At 40.6% G+C, this 18,513-nt stretch overlaps 3 protein-coding genes across 5 annotated transcripts; 2 read left to right on the top strand and 1 right to left on the bottom strand.

Annotated features, from left to right (window-relative positions):
• Positions 1-12: 12 nt before the first annotated feature.
• On the top strand, positions 13-4,899 carry LOC146271579 (armadillo repeat-containing protein 1-like). 2 transcript variants are annotated; one of them, XM_084707336.1, is made up of 7 exons: positions 13-226; positions 569-771; positions 1,204-1,295; positions 1,457-1,646; positions 1,968-2,084; positions 2,263-2,337; positions 2,502-4,899. In XM_084707336.1, exons 2-7 carry the CDS (start codon positions 610-612, stop codon positions 2,691-2,693), a joined length of 828 nt encoding a protein of 275 aa, XP_084563462.1. In that variant the 5' UTR covers positions 13-226; positions 569-609; the 3' UTR covers positions 2,694-4,899. The 2 variants fall into 2 exon arrangements, with proteins under 2 accessions (XP_084563462.1, XP_084563463.1); XM_084707337.1 differs by having other exon boundaries at positions 555-771.
• Positions 4,900-9,902: 5,003 nt separating this feature from the next.
• Positions 9,903-17,018, top strand: cyp7b1 (cytochrome P450, family 7, subfamily B, polypeptide 1). Of its 2 annotated transcripts, XR_014767142.1 has the most exons (7): positions 9,903-10,512; positions 13,206-13,342; positions 13,534-14,154; positions 14,364-14,570; positions 15,280-15,458; positions 15,996-16,095; positions 16,414-16,541. XR_014767142.1 is itself a non-coding variant. In XM_084707326.1 (6 exons), the coding sequence occupies exons 1-6, from the start codon at positions 10,445-10,447 to the stop codon at positions 16,705-16,707; spliced, it is 1,506 nt and encodes a 501-aa protein (XP_084563452.1). In that variant the 5' UTR covers positions 10,059-10,444; the 3' UTR covers positions 16,708-17,018. The 2 variants fall into 2 exon arrangements, 1 of the variants encoding a protein (XP_084563452.1); XM_084707326.1 differs by lacking the exon at positions 15,996-16,095 and having other exon boundaries at positions 10,059-10,512; positions 16,414-17,018.
• A 289-nt stretch (positions 17,019-17,307) lies between these two features.
• On the bottom strand, positions 17,308-18,512 carry LOC146271577 (class E basic helix-loop-helix protein 22-like). Its single transcript, XM_084707338.1, has one exon. It carries the CDS (start codon positions 18,501-18,503, stop codon positions 17,793-17,795), a length of 711 nt encoding a protein of 236 aa, XP_084563464.1. The 5' UTR covers positions 18,504-18,512; the 3' UTR covers positions 17,308-17,792.
• Position 18,513: the final 1 nt, after the last annotated feature.

Here is an 18,513-nt window from a genome sequence, read left to right as displayed (position 1 = left end):
TACAGGGTTGCTACATTCTCGTGGACCAGGAAGAACCGATACAAACCAGAGCTGTCAGGCTAGCTTGCTAGCCTGTGAAGCATCGTCACTTAGATTTTATTAGGAAAAATAAAGGCTTATGCCTCCATACATGTTGTTACGTGGCTAGGATTTTCTTCATATTCTGGACGTTGTAACAACACGGGAGTGCTTCTTTCTGTACGGCAGGTAGCCTAGCTTGCTAACGGTAGGTAGGCTTTTAGAGCTAGCACTAGTCACACTGGCTTTAACACCAGCTCACTGCACAGTAAATGCTTGCAAATACGATATAAACACTTTCCTAAGAAGTCACACAGATGTACTTGACTAGCACTTAACCTTTCAATTAATTGGCTTTCTAGCTAACAATTAAATCTCAACTATCCAATCAAGGATACCCTGTCGACTGCAGGCTTTTGCTGACACCAGCTGGCAGGCAAACCGTGACTTACAACACACAATGCTCCATTAACCTAGCTAGCTAATTCAAAGCAGACAACATGTTATCATCGTTTGGCGGATCTCCCATCTAACAGTGCGTCTCGTCCAGTCATTTCAGGCGTGCATGGGTGTCTAGTAAGAAGAAGCAGCATGAGCGGGGAGCCAGATGCCTTGGCTGTGGTGAACCAGCTTAGGGATCTCGCTGCGGATCCCCTGAACAGAAGGGCCATCGTTCAGGACCAAGGTTGCTTACCAGGACTTATACTTTTTCTGGATCACCCCAACCCCCAAGTTGTGTACTCTGCCCTTTTGGTAAGGCCGTCATTCAATATCTGCGACATTTATTAATTTAGCAGACGCTCTTATCCAGTGATATGAGCTCCCCCAAGGCATTTAGAGTGAACAGCCTTTACCCAAGGACACAACGAAATTTCGACGGCCTGGAATCGAACCGGCAACCTTCTGATTAATAGCCCGATTCCCTGACCGCTCAGGCATCTAACTCCATCTGTTCAAAACCTCAATTTCAGTGCCTACTCTTGCTGTGGGACTGAAAATGCTCATTTGAACTAATATTGAACTTTTGAGGTTGAGGTTTGTTGTATTCTGCAGCTGGATTTTATTTTAGATCAGAACAGATGAGAGCATATATTACTTAAGATGCACTGATTATCTTCTGCTTTGTTGTGTTTTCTGAGCACATAAACATGATCTACTACATGAGCTAACTTGTCCTGTTGTCAGGCTGTGCGCTACCTAGCCGAATGCCGTGCCAACAGGGAAAAAATGAAGGACGAGCTGGGGATGATGTTAAGTCTACAGAACGTCATGCAAAAGTCAGTGGCTTACTCAATGTACTCCCTACAACAATTTTAGTATTGTGGTCTCCCTTCCAAATATCACTAGTTATACACAGAAGTATGCTGTAATGAAAGTCTTTTACATGTGTGACCTATTTTTGATAACTAAATCCCCCATTTTCTTGGGTCTCTTTCAGAACAACCACCCCAGGAGAAACCAAACTGCTGGCCTCTGAGATCTACGAGCTCTTGCAGGCCTCTAGCAGTTCAGACTCCGAGCAGGCAGAGGAGGCTGCCACCTGCAGACGCAAAGCCCAGTTTTTCCTAGGCTCCACTAACAAACGGGCCAAAACTGTGGTCCTGCACATAGATGGTCTGGATGACTCTGTGAGTTTGTTTGAGAAATGTGTCAAATGTGTCACTAACCCGATATCAACATTTGTACCTTTTTTAAGGATAGTTTAGTAGTAGTTTTTTTTTTTTTTTTCAAAAAGATGCTTGATTTCTAAACATTTTAGAATGTCTCAATATCAGTTACCTGACCCCAATGAAAGCTTAGAGGGTAAACATCTTTGTTTTCCATAAAATACTGTAAAAACCTGCTAAGAGTGTTCAAAATGTTAAATTTTTGTCTTACAAGTGTGGTTGAACAGTATCCACACTGATTGCTCTCTACCATTCAAGAACTATCTATTATCACTCCCTCAGAGCCGGAGGAGTCTGTGTGAAGAAGCCTTGCTGAAGATTCGTGGGGTCATCAGCTTCACCTTTCAAATGGCTGTGAAGAGGTGCATTGTCCGAATCCGCTCCGACCTCAAGGCAGAGGTGAGTCACTTGGCATGCTTCAAATATTTTTGCGTTGCATGATGGAATATCATTTGATGTCACTGTGTAGGAAAGTACAAATTCAATGTAATAAAATCTACAGTACATGGCTGTTGAGCTACACAGTATAACATAAACAGTTTGTGACTTTAAACTAAACTGTGATTAACTTCTATAGGCTCTAGCATCAGCTATTGCTTTGACCAATGTGATGAAAGCTCAACGAGTTGTTAAAGGAGAGAGTGGGGATGAGGTTGGTATGCATTATTTCTGAATGTTCCTCCTTATTTAACTGAGTGAATGTTAGTGTTTGCCTCCTCTTCCATAGAGTACTGGTTGTGCCACCATCCAAATATTAGTAGATCTGGAAATGTGCATGGTTCTTGGAATGCTGATTTGATTGTTATCTGTTGCCAGGTGTTGATCCCATTCCCAGAGGAAGGTTCTGTGGAGGTGGAGCATAATGAGGATCTTCCAGACTATCTCCCAGAGGAGGAGAGCCCATCCCAGGACCCAGACAAGGCAGTGACTCGGGTGGGTACTGGGCAAGATGGCGTGGGCTGGCTAGGCACGGCAGCCAACTTTCTCTCCCGCTCCTTCTACTGGTGACCCTCCCAGGCCAGAGGATGTCCTATTTCCTTCTGAGACACTTGGACAGAATCTGTCTTACAGCTGGCACAACCAGAGAGCTCGACAGCCAAATGCGTTTTGTGTGACAAAAAATTATCTGAAAGAGTGTAGGTGACGCGTGTACGTACCCCCCCCCCCCCCCCCACACACACACACACACACACACACACAGACTTTCATAGAACGCACTCCCTCTCTGCATCACAACGTTGAAGAGAGATGGTTGGAAAGGACTGGCTTCTGAAATGGATCGATTCATAAACATATGTTTTTTCTAAGAGTGAACTAGAAGTTTTCTTTCTACACATGCAGCAGGTCAACAGGTCTATCTTTCTTTAAACCAAAATGTCTTATTGTGAGGAGCTTATACCGGGATATTGTTACTGGATCTATTGGAGCCCAAATTTTGCTATAAACAGTGTTTACCATTTTTCTTAAAGGATCTTTTAGTGTGTTTGGGTCAAGGGCCTTTTTTTCCCCTCTTAACTCTTTATCTAGAACATGAAGTAGTCAATCATGTATCCAGTTAGCTGTGCCTTTAGTTTCAGTGTGTTTACAAAGGCCTAAAAACCCTTCTATGACTCCTTCTGCTGCTTATGTTCTGACATTTGACCCACAAGCCTCTATCGTGTGGAGTGTTCCAAGGTGAAAGACTTAGGTCAAAAACTGTGGTGTCATATATTTTGGAGTGAGCTTGATGTACTGTAGTCAACCAATATCATCAATAGATCAACCTTTACAGTTCTAATCAACTACTGCTCAAATACAGGTCTTTCACGACTTTAACTTATTTCTGGGGATTGAAAAATTGTTTACAGATAATTGTTTTATGAAAAAGATACCCAGTAAGTTAATGTGGCATCGCAACATATACTTTCTTCTGACACTGCATTGGTTGATGGGTTGTTTAGTATTAAACAGAAAAGAACAACATAAGGATGTCACATTCAGTGCTACATTTAGGTTGCAAATGCACTCTTTGAAGGGTGTAATTCCAATATTAATCAGCAGAAATAATACTATAGGTATTTTAACACATAGTTTTTTTCCCCAAAACATGGGGAACAATTTCTAGTTAAACATTATATGTTGGAAATGTATGCTGATTGGAAATATACTTAGCAGTCACAATTGGGGAACTTGTGGATATGTGTTCCAAATTGTAAGACACAACTGTAAGAGGTTGAAACCTAAGGAAGGAGGGTGAGCTGTATGTACAAGTGTGTTTTCTTTGATGATTCTTTCATCTTGTTTATTGACCACTATGTGTCGTTTCAGATACACAGACTAAGCTTAAAACCTTGACTGAAAATTATTCTCAATTGGATCATAACAAAAAAAATCTGAATTGAAATGTATTTTGCACATATACAATACTAAATACTATCGTTCTTTGTTAAGGATGTAGGGTGGTAAATGTATTAGATTAACAATTCAGGGGATCAACTATACAACATCATGCCTAGACAATTTTGCCATCAATGCATGTTACAGCGTGTGAATTGCCATTGTGTTTGCTGTTGAGCTCATAATCTATCTTTGCATGGCAGGTTGTCTGTCAAGATCAGCTGATCCTTTAAAAAGTTCTCAGACTGCCACATTAAAGAAAGTTCCATTTTTGCCAAAAGAGTATTTCTCAAAGTTGTTATTGCCTGTCAGTGAGGAAAAAAAATGTGTTTGTGTTTTTCCAGATCTGTGCCCTTTATCCTTACTGACTGTCCTAGCTTACACTAACCATTCCTGGCAACAAGATGATTATCATTCTAGCTTAGCACAAGCTTCTATCTGCTTTCCTCAAATTTGTGATTTACTAAACATATTTGTGTACTTCTTACTTGACATACAGTACTTTTTATTAATGAACTACATACATTCTTTTGAGGTCAAGAGTTTTGTCCATTTTATTTGACTTGGGTCCCAATCAAACCATGTTTTGTAATACCACACCCCATCTAAATGAAATATCTTTCCTGATTATTATTGCACATTTAGTTGTATTTATATTTTAACCTTTTGAGCTTGATCTCTAAACAGTGGGAGCACGAGGTATGTGAGTGTGCACATCTCAAGGAATGCTTAAGTCTTGTCTATGTAAATGAGCCATTGTGTATATGAATGCTGTGTTGTCTTATGTTATCACTATTCCCAAGAGTTGCATAAAATAATTAAATGAATATTAAAAGTCGCAATATATCAGAGATTTCTTTTTTAAAGTGTTTTATACATTTGGGAAAGGTAGAGGGGTTCATTCACCTTCCCAAAAATGTGTTTAAGCTATGACACTGGATTTTATAAATGCTTTGAGAATGCTTTGCCATTCCAGTTTTCAGAGTTTGGACTGTTCCCACTGTGTACGAACAGAAGCATGAAATTATGTTTTAAGACACACGGTTGCAAAAGTTAACCAAAGCCACTGGCGTCTCATGAATCCACAATATGATCAGCTCTGCTTAAAATCCCCCAAAATGTTGACAGTAACAGAAAGTCTGGTCTTCTGGACATTACAAAAAGGCCTTGTGGTAAACTTGTCTCCTGAATGCGTTCTCTCTCCAGTCCTCTGGTTCTTACGGGCTTGGCATGCGTCCAGACCTCCCACACATGAGACCAGTGGGGCCCTAGAAAGGAGATCATCAGGATTATGCAATTGTGAAACCCGGCTAAGGGGCCTTTTTTACGGACTTGCTGTTGCATTGTTGTAATGTCAGGTTTTGTTACCGTTATGACAGCATTGAGATTTTTTTTTTTCAATTTCTGTTTTGTAAAACAAAGAGACAACAACTCCATTAATATGTGTATAGAGAGAAACTTGTGGTTTGAAACTTGAGGTTTGAGTTTGTTTTTGGAAAATAATTCATACAAATTCAAGGAACCAACTACTGCAGTATCAATGGAGGCTCATGTTGGAATCCATCCACGGTCATCATCCCTACAGCTCCAGCTTTTTGTTCATCTTACAACAATAGACACACTCCATTCAGCCCACCCCATCTATCCAGTGGAAACAATAAAAATGGCCACCACTGCTATTTCTGGTAATACAGCCAGAGCTTTGTGGAAGCAGCGTTACATTGACAGAATGTGTCCAGTTGTTATGCAGGCAATTATCATTCATTCAATCAATGATTTATTTATTTCATTTTGAGGAAAATAATAATTCTGTGACATAATCTTGACATAATTTGATTTCACTTAAATTGCTATTGCACAAACCTTGCACATATCCATGAGACAAACTCCTATGCATTGAAATGTACTGTATGCAGTACATGGAAAAAAGACAGAAGGTGGCAGTGTTGATCCAAACATTAACTTTATAGAAAGCATCGTTACAAACCAGTTAGACACATTATTTACCCAATTTAATTACACCAACAGTCAGCACCTCATGAAAGCTGTATCTTAGCAACACACAATCCACCTCAGGGTTTTTAGGGACAGGCGAGGTAGGGGGTGAGGGAGGCCACACGGGGTTGCTACGGCCACGCTAAATAGAATGCAATTCTACAAGTCAAGTGCTTTCCACATTTTTGAATGAGCACTGCTGGCATTGACACAATTAACTTAGATTGAATACTACAAATTAGAACTACAAAAAAAAACTATGGAAAAAAAACAATGTTGATATCCAATATGTTTATAAACTCCTCCTCACCAATCGTTTGATAGTGTGCTGCAGGACTAGGGAGTGACCTCAATGAGTTTCGGTCTTGCATCCTCATTGGCAAGTGCACTCACCATACAGTGATACACGTCAGTGCTTGTAACAAACAATGAAAGACTGGGGTTATTATAGCTCTATTACATAAACGGAGGGGAGGGACCACAAAAAGCTAAGAGTTTTAGGAGAAGAGTGCACACTAAGTGTTTTTCTACAGTATAATAACTAGGAAAAATGTGCTGATCTTGTGCTGTTCCATCCACCCAGATGTTCAGTAATTTAAGTCATTAGCTGAGGTAATTATCCCTATGAACAAAATGGCTCCTTAGTTTCATAATATATAGGGTCTCTCATTATACATATTTCTCAATTCATCATAGAAGGTACATTAAGACTGAACATTTGAGTGTTTGATCCCAATTAGGGGAAGAAGATGGAAAATGGCTTTAACCACTAAAAACGTTGTCATCGGCCATGACAGGAAGCTGTGGGTAAACTGCAGGAAGTTGACACAATCTGAGGTTGAAGATGACCTGTAAAGTTCATATTCAAAATTGTGAACATAACTGCTAATCAAACTAGTGAGTCACCTTTCAGGCTATGTTCATATATATTGGTTATACAGATGGACAATGCTACTTGAAAGTCACCCATGCCTGCATTCATCTGTCGGGGTGCCTACAGTCAGAAACAAGAAAGACTACAAGTCCTAGCCCATATGGCCAGGCTCCCATACCCAGCTGGGCTCTCCATGTGTGGCCATACCCAACTACATCATGCATGTGTGCCCAGCCACAAGACCGTGCAAGCCTGCCCAGTTGAAGCCAAGTCATTGGCTCAGTTTTTTTTTTATAGACCACTGACAAGGGTTTTATAATTAAAGAACTATGAAAACAATTGTCTGGGGAAAATCGGACAAACGTATTTGTCACTGGCTAGGTTCAGATCTACATTATACAACCATGACTCCATGACCAATGATTCCCCATTATCTTAGAAATGTAAAATGACAATTGGGGCCTTGAGTCATTTACTATATATTTTACTATATGTACAATTCCAGTGTGTCACTGGAAAGAAAAAGTGCAGTCTTTACTGGTGAAATACTCATCAAGAAGATGCTCTCCTGCTTTTTGTTTCTCTAGGTTATTTTGTCAAAAGTCTGTTTATTATCATTAATAGAGATTAATTTTTAGGTTTAATACTTGTCAACTCAAATAATTAAGACTTCACTGTGACTTATATTGCAAATACTTTGCGTAGAGCTGTCCTTTAATTAGGCCAATGGGCAGCTGGTATGATATTTATATGAATATCTTAATGCCGCCTTTATGCAAATATAGTTGATCATGTGTGAATCATCTTCCTTGCAGAAGCAGTTGGCGGTCAGCTTTTGCGAGTCCTGTGTATCTGGGAACAAGGAACAACAGCTTGCTGTGTGTGCGCGTGTGTATGAGTGTGTATGTGTGTGTGAGACAGAGAGCATGGGCGGTGTTGGTGTGTATGAAGAAGCACAGCTTGCTGCGTGTGTGTGTGGATAGGCTAAGTCACCTAAGGGGAATGGGTTGTGTACTCCTAATGGTTGTGCTCCTCCTGCTCGGAGATAAAGACTTATGATAAGCCAACGTGCCCACCATCTGGGCTCTACGCATGTGGTCTGACTGGGGGGAAGGGGAAATGGGGGTCGGTTTGAGTGGCAGCGGACACCCCAGAGACTCGGCCATGCCAGGCAATCAAGGTGACAGATGGGAGGGCTGCTGCTCGTGGCCTGGCTGAGGATACCAAATTCAACTTCATTAAACTCTAACTGGCACCTGGCATTGACAATAACTCTCATGTGTAGGATGTGTGATCATTGTGAAATATAAAACACAGAAAAACATTTAAATGATCCCAATTTGGATTTGTGATGTTGTGTTGATAGAGCCATCAATTAGGCCTATGCAAGTATCAAACTTTGCTTGCACGTAGAAAACACATGCAAGCCAAAGAACTGACTCATTGAGTTTTGCATTCCTGCATTCCTCTTTATTCATTTTACCTTATTTTACACACATTAGACAAACAGTTTACAAGGCAGTGAAAAGATGAAAATCACCAATTTAGTCCAATAGGTCCAGATTTGTAAATGTGTTCAAATCAAATTATTTGCAACGTTTCACATGAAGGGACTGTTCTTGGAAACTAATACAAATGAAAAAAGCACTTTACTGATCGAAACATGGTTATGATTAGGAATCCTAACCTAGGACACATGCATAGTCGCTTGTACATTATCTGACATCTTTTAACTGCAAATATAGGAATGTGTGTGTAGTGTGTGTCTGTGGCCCAATTATATTCAGAAGTTATTTGCTCACGACCCAATGATGTGGGTGTGAAGTTGTTTTTATGTGTGATTCACGAGAGATATATAAAGCCAAACCAAACAGTAGGGTATTGTCCGGATCAAAACCAAAGACAACACAGCCCTACGATAAGATGATCAGACGTCCCCGGTGTCTGGGGACAGTCCCCGTTTTTGGGGGCCTGTCCCCGGCTGGGGCTGTCCCTGGAAATGTCCCCGCTTTTCACTGTGAGGAACAACAGACCCAGAACACGTATATGTATGTACAATTTGCAACAATGTGCGTGTCAACAATGGATCTGTCAGGTGTCAGCCACAGCTGTACTTGCTAACTAACATTAGAGATACTAGCTAACTAACTTATGACATTTCAGTTTCACTAGTCTGGGTTGCTACTTAGAGGTCGTTGGCAACTTGTCATTAAATGACAAGGTGCTCACGTTGTGCGCATACAAACACTTCAAGGTTAAAGATACTTAAGAACACATTATGGGCAGAACAATCTGGCAAAAGGTTGTTATCTTTAATAATCTTAATATCTATGCTGGAAAAACCTACACCTGTCACCCATCTGTGCAGACCAGTCACTTATCAGCCAATCACAGAAGTTAGGCCTGCTGAAAGGAAGCTTGTGCATCAACAAAGTTCTTATCACTGATGTTGATCAGTGATAAGATGGTTCTTATTATTTGGATACAGATTTTTACCTTTACTAATCTTCATTTCAGCCCCTTTGAGATCAGTTTTAAGTAGAAAACTCTTTGTTTGACACTCCCGTTGCGATTTACGAGAACAAGGGTAAGATAAACGACTTTATAAATACGGGCCCAGTCAGTGTCTACGTGTCTGAACTGAAAATGTCCCCGGATTTTTTCAAAAAAAATCTGGTCACGTTATCCTACGATGATGCGAGGTGCACGCCCAGCCACTATTGCTCAAGATACGAGCCGGAAGTTCAACATGACGCAGACCTGTTTTTTGTGCCACAATGCGCCGCTGATCACTTTCCATAGAAACTAACGGAATGCCATCTTTTAGCAAAAGTTATGCTTGGTCTAACAGGTGACTGCATTGAGCAATAGAGCTTGAGACGTAAGCCTAAACGTATTGAGCTGCACCAGAGCCATTGAACAAAATGATGGCTTTACAATATTTTAATGTGACTATATAGTCACATATTGGCAAAGCCTTTTCGCTGTAAAGCGAAGTTCTGTTTGTTTAGTTATGCTACTTTCACCGGTATGCCTATAGGCAACTTGTGGCCTAATTAAACAGTTCAAATTTAAGCTAAATGAATGTAGGCTATAGGCAATCCTACAATCAATGGACGTCAGTATATCACTAAACTTTGAACTGATTGCCCTATTTCACCTGTCATCTGGTTTCAGTCTTTATACTAACCGTTGCTTGCCTTACAGTTACTTTAAACAGTTACAGTGTCAAATCGCAATTCAGTTGCTCGACATTGTATCGGACCGTATTGCGCAATAGTTTTTTGATCCAACTTCCTGTAGCCTAATAGCCTACCATTTCAAACATCACCTGAGCTGTTGTCGGGTCATTCACGCACATGAATGGGATTTAATTTGGAATTTGAATGGAACAGAAAATAAAACAAAAAGATCTCGAGACCAAACGTTACCCGCAATTTGTTACGTTGGTGGAGCAAGCATCTGGTCGGTGGCAACAGGATTGTAGTGGGACGTCCGACCATCCGAAGGGGAAATGCTCGCTCTTGTCTTTCTTGTTTTAATCTCACTTTGTTTATTCTCCAGGCTTGTTGCAAGGAAAAGGCAAGTAGATATTCTGTCTCATCTAGGTTTAGCATATTTGTTGCAAATTGTTTTACAGATCGAGGAACAACTCTCACTAAATAGTCCTTGTTTTAATTAGCCTACGTGCCGTTGTCTTACCTAACGTGAAATAGTCTAAACGTTTGTCAAGAGAGGATCTCTAAAACTGTTGGCAAGTGATGGGGGATAGACTGGCTGCTTGTTGTCTGACATGATGTTTGACCTGACCTAGTAACCCAGTATTCTTTGGCATTAACCTTTCCAGTCACATGCACTACACCGACTGACAGTAGAGAGTAGGCTACAATTAGGATTAAAAGCTTTTTTATTTTTTGCATGGTTCATTTTGACACATTTTGATGGCTGTAAATGCATTTTTATGCTACGCTACAGCTCTTATGCAGTTGAATGTTAAAACACATGTGGTTTGGTTCTTAGTTTAGAGGCAATGCCAATCTGAAAGTGTCTTCAATTTTGAAAAATATCTTAAATGTTTTCAACACTATATTGATAGCATGTCCTATAATGTAATTAGTGTTTGACTGGATAAGAATTCATGGGAGCCACCATTTGCTGTGAGAAGTAGGTCAAACTCCAACAGCCCCTGAAGACATGTTGTCCTTTTCTGAGGAAATGGGCTGATTAGTTCCCAAAGGAGTTCCCAAAGGAGCTCTTACTGGGGTTGTTTAACCACCCCACTGTTTTTCACCCTCTGTAGAAATACCTTGGTGCACTTAAAAACAAGAGTGAACACGTGCAAAGGTTGTTGCACTTTGCCCGTCTACCCTGTAACTACTTGCGAATATTTCCTCTTTCCTCAGTCCATGACTATAACACCATTACCTTCACTCTTATATTGAAAATAGATTACAAATACTTGTATTAGTGACTGCAACTGTCATATACTCTTACTGTAATCGTCACATTAAACCCATTATTATTCTAATTTGCACTTGGCTTGTACACTTTGTAGAGCCCCTGATTGCTTTTGACAGTGTCTGACAGCATTGTGCAGTCATAGACAAGTTTTGTGTGCGCCTTTCAGTGTCTGGTGCATGTGTTTATTGATGTGTGTGTGTGTATAACTCATCAAGCAAGTCTGGTCTTGGTCAAGCCAGCTTGAGGCCTTAGAAAACAGAGAATCAGACCAGCTCTGCCAACCACACAATCAGAACCTGTCCCATTGTAATGCGGCTGCACAAAAATGAGGGAGGTTGTTCTGTCCTTCCTCATTGATGTTGGGATACAGTCATCAGTGTGTGTTGCAATCTTTTGCATGCAGACAAAGCCTTTATAGCAAATACACTTTGAAAGACTAGTGGTAGTTGCCCGATGTGACACCGTTTATGTTTAATGTTCTGTTAACACAATTCACCTAATATCTGGATGGTAAATTAATTGAAACCCTTTTATCTTCAGATTGTAAACCATGACATTTTGGATATTTTGTGATGAAAGGAAAAAATACGATTTGTGACATTTGTGAAAATGAAATATGTTTTCTGATCGCCATCTACAAAAGCAGGAGGGTGTACTGGACTCTGCTCAACCTTAGAGTGCAAATGAAAAAGTAGAATGAATAATAGGGTTTGTATGTGGAGTAAACATTGCCTAATGTGTGGTGAAGGACCATCGTATGTGAGTGGTAAGTTCTCTTGACAGGATCAAAAGTGCCCCTGTATCTCTTTAGGGCAATTAGAATGCATGGGTGATTTCTCCCTACCCGTCAACAATCCAGTTATTAATAGCCCTTGGATCTCGACATTCAGTGGCCTAAGGACAGAACACATTTTTTGGTTGCTGGATTTCTGTATCCTTGAGCTTGGAGTATTTGTCAAAGCTTGTTGGTTGGTTTAGTTATCTTTTGACAGATCATACATGTAACGGCTAATAGTTATCTCTAATAACCTTTTGACAGGGTTGCAATTTCTATTCGGACCAACACATCACAAAATCACACCCCTCTTATTAGCTTGACAATTAAGAGCACTTGAGTGACTCCAGTTCTTTGTGAGCCAAGGGTTATAGTTCTGGCTCATTGCTGTTTTATTGGTGGTGGAGCTATTGAGTGAAGGAACAGCTAAAGAGTCAAAACAACAAGGCAAGTTTTTCTGATCCATAGCAGACTCTCAGAAGCGGTGTTGTTGTGCGCCTGAGAGGATATTTGTACTAAGCAGTATGTGGAACCTTCATGATACTCCCTTCAGTGTCATGGAGTATCTGTAATCACTCAGAGTTTGGCATAGGTTACTACTTTCAGATTCTGTATGAGAAGACATATGAGAAGACCCGTTTTGGCAGTTATATGTGCTGTGGCTCTTATTCAGTCAGCTGCAGATAAAAAAATGTTTTGATGAAACAAGTGGTTGTCCTCAAACACAAAGAAGAACAGAGCAACATGCTGAGAACTTTTGAATCTGAACATTTGTATAATACAAAGAACCTCTTTGTTAAGGTTGGGTTGGCTGTGTTGTGGTCATTCACACCACAGGGAAAGCTGATACCTGTCCAACCAGAATCGATCCCAGACATGCCTTCTCAAAGGATATGTCAAACAGGTCTAGGTGTTTGTTTAGGTGTTTGATGTTTGAGTGGTGTGTCCTAATAGTTTACTTTCTTTAACATTAGTTGTTGTTATTTATGCTGCTCTATTTCTTTCATTTGATCTTAAAAGCTTATTTTCACTTTCGCAGACGAGATGATGAGCCCCCACTCATAACAGGCTGGATTCCCTACCTGGGGAAGGCAGTGGAGTTTGGAAAAAATGCTCATATGTTTCTTGCGGCACATAAGGAAAAACATGGAGACATATTTACTATATTGATTGCAGGTTGGTATCATTGTGTGTTTGATTAAATACTATTGCATACATGATTGAATAAAGATAATGGATTTAATAGTTATTTAATATTGTTAATTTGGTCATTTCTACCAGCGGTATGAGTCAGCATGTCTCTCAATGTTGATTACTACTGTATAATCACATCTGTTTCTATTTAACATCCGTTTTTCCCATTTAAGGAAAGTACATTACATTTATCATGAACCCACTGCTGTATCCCAACGTCATCAAACATGGGAAACAGCTGGACTTCCACGAGTTTTCTGACCAGGTTGCCCCAGTAACTTTTGGCTACCCTCCTGTCAGAAGTGGCAAGTTCCCCGGCATGGATGAGCAGATCCAGAGATCCTTTCGCCTCCTGCAAGGTGACAGCCTGACTACCTTAACAGAGAGCATGATGGGTAACCTCATGCTCGTGTTTCGGCAAGACTACCTGAGGGAGACGGAGGAGAATAGGGATCAGGATGGTGCTTGGAGGACTGAAAGCATGTACCAGTTCTGCAGTACTGTCATGTTTGAGGCGACTTTCATGACCATGTACGGCCAGCCAGAATACGCCTGTCGACACAGCGGAATGAGCACGCTCAGAGAACAATTTGTTAAGTTCGACAACATGTTTCCGCTCTTAATCGCCCAGATCCCCATCTCTCTCCTGGGTTGGACCAAGTCTATACGGGAAGAGCTGATCAACTACTTCCTGCCACATAGAATGTCACGCTGGTCCAACACATCACAGTTCATCAAAAAAAGAGCTGAGGTCTTTGAGCAGTATGATTGTCTTGGAGATGTAGATAAAGCAGGTAAATGCTTCTGACATTGTATTTATTCAAGGCTCTGGATTATAATATTTTTTTTTCAAAATAATTTGTGAGAAAGGCTTTCTACTTTTTCTAGCTTTATGTGTTGTGAAAACACCTTTCAAAACTTTTTAATTCCACTATTTTGTACTTGAATGCACTACAGACCTCTATCTGTACACCACCCATACTTCCTCCTCTTCTTTTTCAAGCTCATCATTTTGCCATCCTATGGGCCTCAGTGGGCAATACAATCCCAGCAACCTTTTGGGCCATGTATTACCTGGTAACTCACCAAGAAGCCCTTGCAGCGGTATTTAAGGAAATCCAGAATGTGTTGAACCTCTCTGGAATAGAGGAGCTGAAAAATAGAGACATCACTTTCACCAAGGACCAGTTGGACGGTCTTCTCTATCTGGGTAAGATTGCCTTGTCTATATTTGTTGTTGTTTGTTTGTATTATATTATGTTAAACAAAAACAAAATAATTCTGTCCTAAAATGAGGTAGGAACACCACAGTAGCACTCCCCTGTGGCATCAAATCACCCCCCCCCCCCCACTCCAACCAACAAACCCCTGTCTGTGATCGCAGTAACAAAGCCAGTCCAAACAGATACACAGTTACAGGCTCCCCATGTGTCACATTAGATCACAACGCCACACACTCTGAGCTGACTGCAGCCTCATCGCTGGTGACATATCAGCATGCCTGGGGAAAAAATGCCTCTGGTGTGAGCTCGATGTGGCTCCGTCGTAAACAGCAGGGAATTCTGTCTCCTGAGGGGTGATGTGGCAGGGATCTGTCTCTTCTGAATCCGTTTGTTGTAGCATTAATGACGATATTTTACAAGTAGTAGTAGCGAAGATGCTGCATTTCTTTGTCTAGTAGAATGCTGATTCTTTTTTTTAAATACCTTATTATTCAGCCGCAAATAATCCAATTCTGGTTTGAAACTGGTTTGAACAGTATTCCGAACAAATATCCAAATACTCTTGTCAGCCAAATCATTCTGTCCGGGTCATGTATTATAGTTTTAGTTCTTAAATTGCTCAAGGTCAACACAGAACGGATGGTTCAAACCCAATGCTCCCCAATGATAACTCCCAGAATTGGACTGCATTCACAGAGAGCGCCATCAACGAGAGTCTGCGGTTGTCTTCGGCCTCCATGAACATTCGTGTGGCCCAGGAGGACTTCAGCTTACGGCTAGCGGGGGAGCGATCGGAGGCGGTGAGGAAAGGAGACGTGATCGCCCTGTACCCTCAGAGCATGCATATGGACCCAGAGATCTACGAAGACCCCGAGGTAAACTAGACTGAAACACATATACTCACACAAAATCTGTGGGTGTTTTAGAGGGCCTGTAGGCTCTGTATCAAACATCGGCTTCTTTCTATCTAATGTCTAGTATTTGTTTGGCATAGCTCACTTAAACTACACCACCTGCTGTGTGTGTGTATGTGTGTGGTAGTGGTTGGGGGAGGGGGGGGGTAAGCGTGGGTGTGTGGATGGGTGTATTTCTGTATGTGTGTGTGTGTGTGTGTGCATATTTAGGTGAGCGTGTGTCTTCCTCTGGGTTAGATTAATGAACATTATCATGGTCTGTGAGTGATTGAATCCTCTCACTGGCCTTCAGAAGGTCAGCACGCACTGTCCATGCTAATGTAATCTGGTTCTGAGAGGGGCTCACCTTACTATTGGTCAAATACAAACCATAAATGAAGATATGTTGATTTATTGCTGTATAAGTAAAATAACTACTGTATTCTCTTATACATACTCCTACTTTCTCCAATATATACTGTGGAAGTATACTCTGTGGCACTACTTCTTTTTCCATAGTAAAATACCCACAGAAATGGGGTCCTTAGCCATGGATTGATGAATGTATACTGTAAGCTCTTCAAGATCAGTAGTATGGAATATCTACACCTAAAAGAAAGTAAGGAAAGAGAAAATTAAGCCAAAGAAGGTTCTTATATTTGTCTCTCTAAATAGATTTGTGTTTGTTAGCATGATAGTCTGGTTTCTCTATAGCCTATGTTGTACATATTTGATGTTTGTCTGCTGCATGCTTGTTTAGTTCGGTCCTCCATTTTATTTGTTTTATTTAAAAATGATATACAGTATATATAAATGATCACTAGAGGCCTTCTCTTATCAGGTAATTATTGTCAATTGCAACATGTTCTTTTTTGACTTGCTTGTTAAAATAAATATAAAAAGGTCATCCCTTTTCTAAATGTTCCCTTCTATACAGGTTTTCAAGTTTGACCGGTACGTCGAGGACGGTAAAGAAAAGACCGACTTCTACAAGGATGGCCAGAAGCTGAAGTACTACCGCATGCCATTCGGCTCTGGTTCCACCAAGTGTCCTGGAAGGTACTTTGCGATAAATGAGATAAAGCAGTTCCTGTCTCTCCTTTTACTTTACTTTGATATGGAAGTGGTGGAGGGTCAGAAGCGGGTCACCCTGGACTCAAGCCGAGGAGGTCTGGGGATTCTGCTTCCCGCCACCGATGTAAGGTTTCGGTACAGGCCTCGCCAAGCCTGATTGGATGACGGACTATTGGTACCTAAAGAAGGCAGAGCCCTATGCGGGACATGTGGATTGGACGTACATCTGCCGTATTATATTCAGAGAAAATCACAGCAGTAATTGTGGGCCAAAGAGTGGACCCAAAATGTATAGCACAGGTATATGCTGTTGTCTTATAGTATAGTATTAAATTCCATTCCATTTCATAGTATTGAAGATTCAGTTGAGAACTGTTGACTTTGAAACCCAATTTCTTCATGATTATCATTTGATATAGATACCATATTCTTTTCTCTGCTATGCTATTAAAGTTATAAATCCTTAAATTGTATGTCTCGGATTCTCAAGTGCTTTTCTCGCTATTTTTTTCCAATATTGTGGTCCTAATATCTTATGACTTATTTATTATTTTAATGTTTATTTTGCCTGACACTTAATCGACTATTCAATGTTTTATATTCAAATGTCTTTAAAATTTCAAGCACTACTCACAATTATGAAATAAAACAAAATAAACCATTAGAATTGTGTTGCATCCACAAGATTTGAATCTTTCGCTTTTTATTTTAAATGATCGGTTTGATTACAATTCAGTTACATTTGACCCCCCCCCCCCCCAAAAAAAAGCGTCTTAATTCTTTCTTGGGGCTGCTGTAGGCCACCTGGTGCTGATATAATTTACCAATATGTCAGATAAAATGCATGGAAATTAAGTAAATATATGTATCATATTTCTTGTTTAATTAATTTATTGACCACGTTCAAGGTTTAGCGTTATTTGTTCACATTTATTTCAATCAATTCAGAGACATAGTTCAGTATCTCACGAAACACATAAATCCTCTATCAGTATCAACAGTAAAATTAGTTTCACATACATTGGCTTCATCAAGACATATAAAGAAAAATGTTACCAAATTGTCTTTGGTAATAAAAATATTAGTTGGGATAATTTCGATACCTAAATAGTAGAAGTCAATAGTAAGCTAGAAGAATTTGTCAATTACATTTCAGTTGACTCAGTTCATCCATGTTGTTTAATTGCGCTTTGTTATCAACCTCAGTTGCGCACATGAAGCATGAAGATAGGGATGCATTTTTCAAGGTTTATTGTTGAATTCTTTTAAGAGTCTCGATGGGAAAACAACACATTTGTCGCGATAAGGGTCTTGAATCCCAGCAGAGAACGGGTATTGTGTCTGTTGCTCGTATACACCTAACCCGGGGCCACCAGCCGTATTTGCAGGGGTATGAGTAACGCCTTGTCCTTGGTTAAGGTAGCTAACCAGTCTTCTCATTTCATCCAGTGCTTGCGATTGCATGAGGATGTAGTTCTTTGCAAGGAGCAAGGTTGCAATTTTGGATAACTTCCGTACTGATGGGCTGTGAGCATAAGGGATTACCGACCGTAATTCATCGAGTGCGTCGTTCAGGTCGTGCATCCTTCTCCTCTCGCGCGCGTTAATGTTTAGCCTCAGGACTTTCTGCTCTTTGTGTTTTTTACCTGTCTCACATTTACCCATAGATAGCAAAAGTCTCTCCTCGGGAAATAGTACCATGTCACTCCTGCCAATACCATCACTATCGTCATCCTGACTCTGCTCCCCACCGCTGCTCTCCGCAGCTGAGGCGCTCAAGTTGAAACGTTCTCCGTACTTTACGCACGGTGATACGGATGGAAAACTAAATGTTGCTGGTGGCCCTTCACGCATTAAACTTGACTCTGTGCATCCTTGATCAAAAGAATTGATAGACGACGGTCGATCCCGAGGAAAAATTCCGTCATTTGCCGCTGAACTGAAGGAGTCCATCTTTCCCTGT

Source organism: Hypomesus nipponensis, chromosome 10 (assembly GCF_054491055.1).
Source record: "Hypomesus nipponensis isolate SF chromosome 10, ASM5449105v1, whole genome shotgun sequence".
NCBI lineage: Eukaryota > Metazoa > Chordata > Actinopteri > Osmeriformes > Osmeridae > Hypomesus > Hypomesus nipponensis.
This window is presented reverse-complemented; position numbering and strand designations above follow the sequence as displayed.

Coding starts and splice junctions, on each gene's coding strand:
- LOC146271579 (XM_084707336.1), top strand. CDS start 610: ATGAGCGGGGAGCCAGATGCCTTGGCTGTGGTGAACCAGCTTAGGGAT. Junction 1,647..1,967: donor TAGATGGTCTGGATGACTCT/GTGAGTTTGTTT, acceptor TCACTCCCTCAG/AGCCGGAGGAGTCTGTGTGA. Junction 2,338..2,501: donor AAGGAGAGAGTGGGGATGAG/GTTGGTATGCAT, acceptor ATCTGTTGCCAG/GTGTTGATCCCATTCCCAGA.
- cyp7b1 (XM_084707326.1), top strand. CDS start 10,445: ATGCTCGCTCTTGTCTTTCTTGTTTTAATCTCACTTTGTTTATTCTCC. Junction 13,343..13,533: donor ATTTACTATATTGATTGCAG/GTTGGTATCATT, acceptor TTCCCATTTAAG/GAAAGTACATTACATTTATC. Junction 14,155..14,363: donor TGGAGATGTAGATAAAGCAG/GTAAATGCTTCT, acceptor TTCTTTTTCAAG/CTCATCATTTTGCCATCCTA.
- LOC146271577 (XM_084707338.1), bottom strand. CDS start 18,503: ATGGACTCCTTCAGTTCAGCGGCAAATGACGGAATTTTTCCTCGGGAT.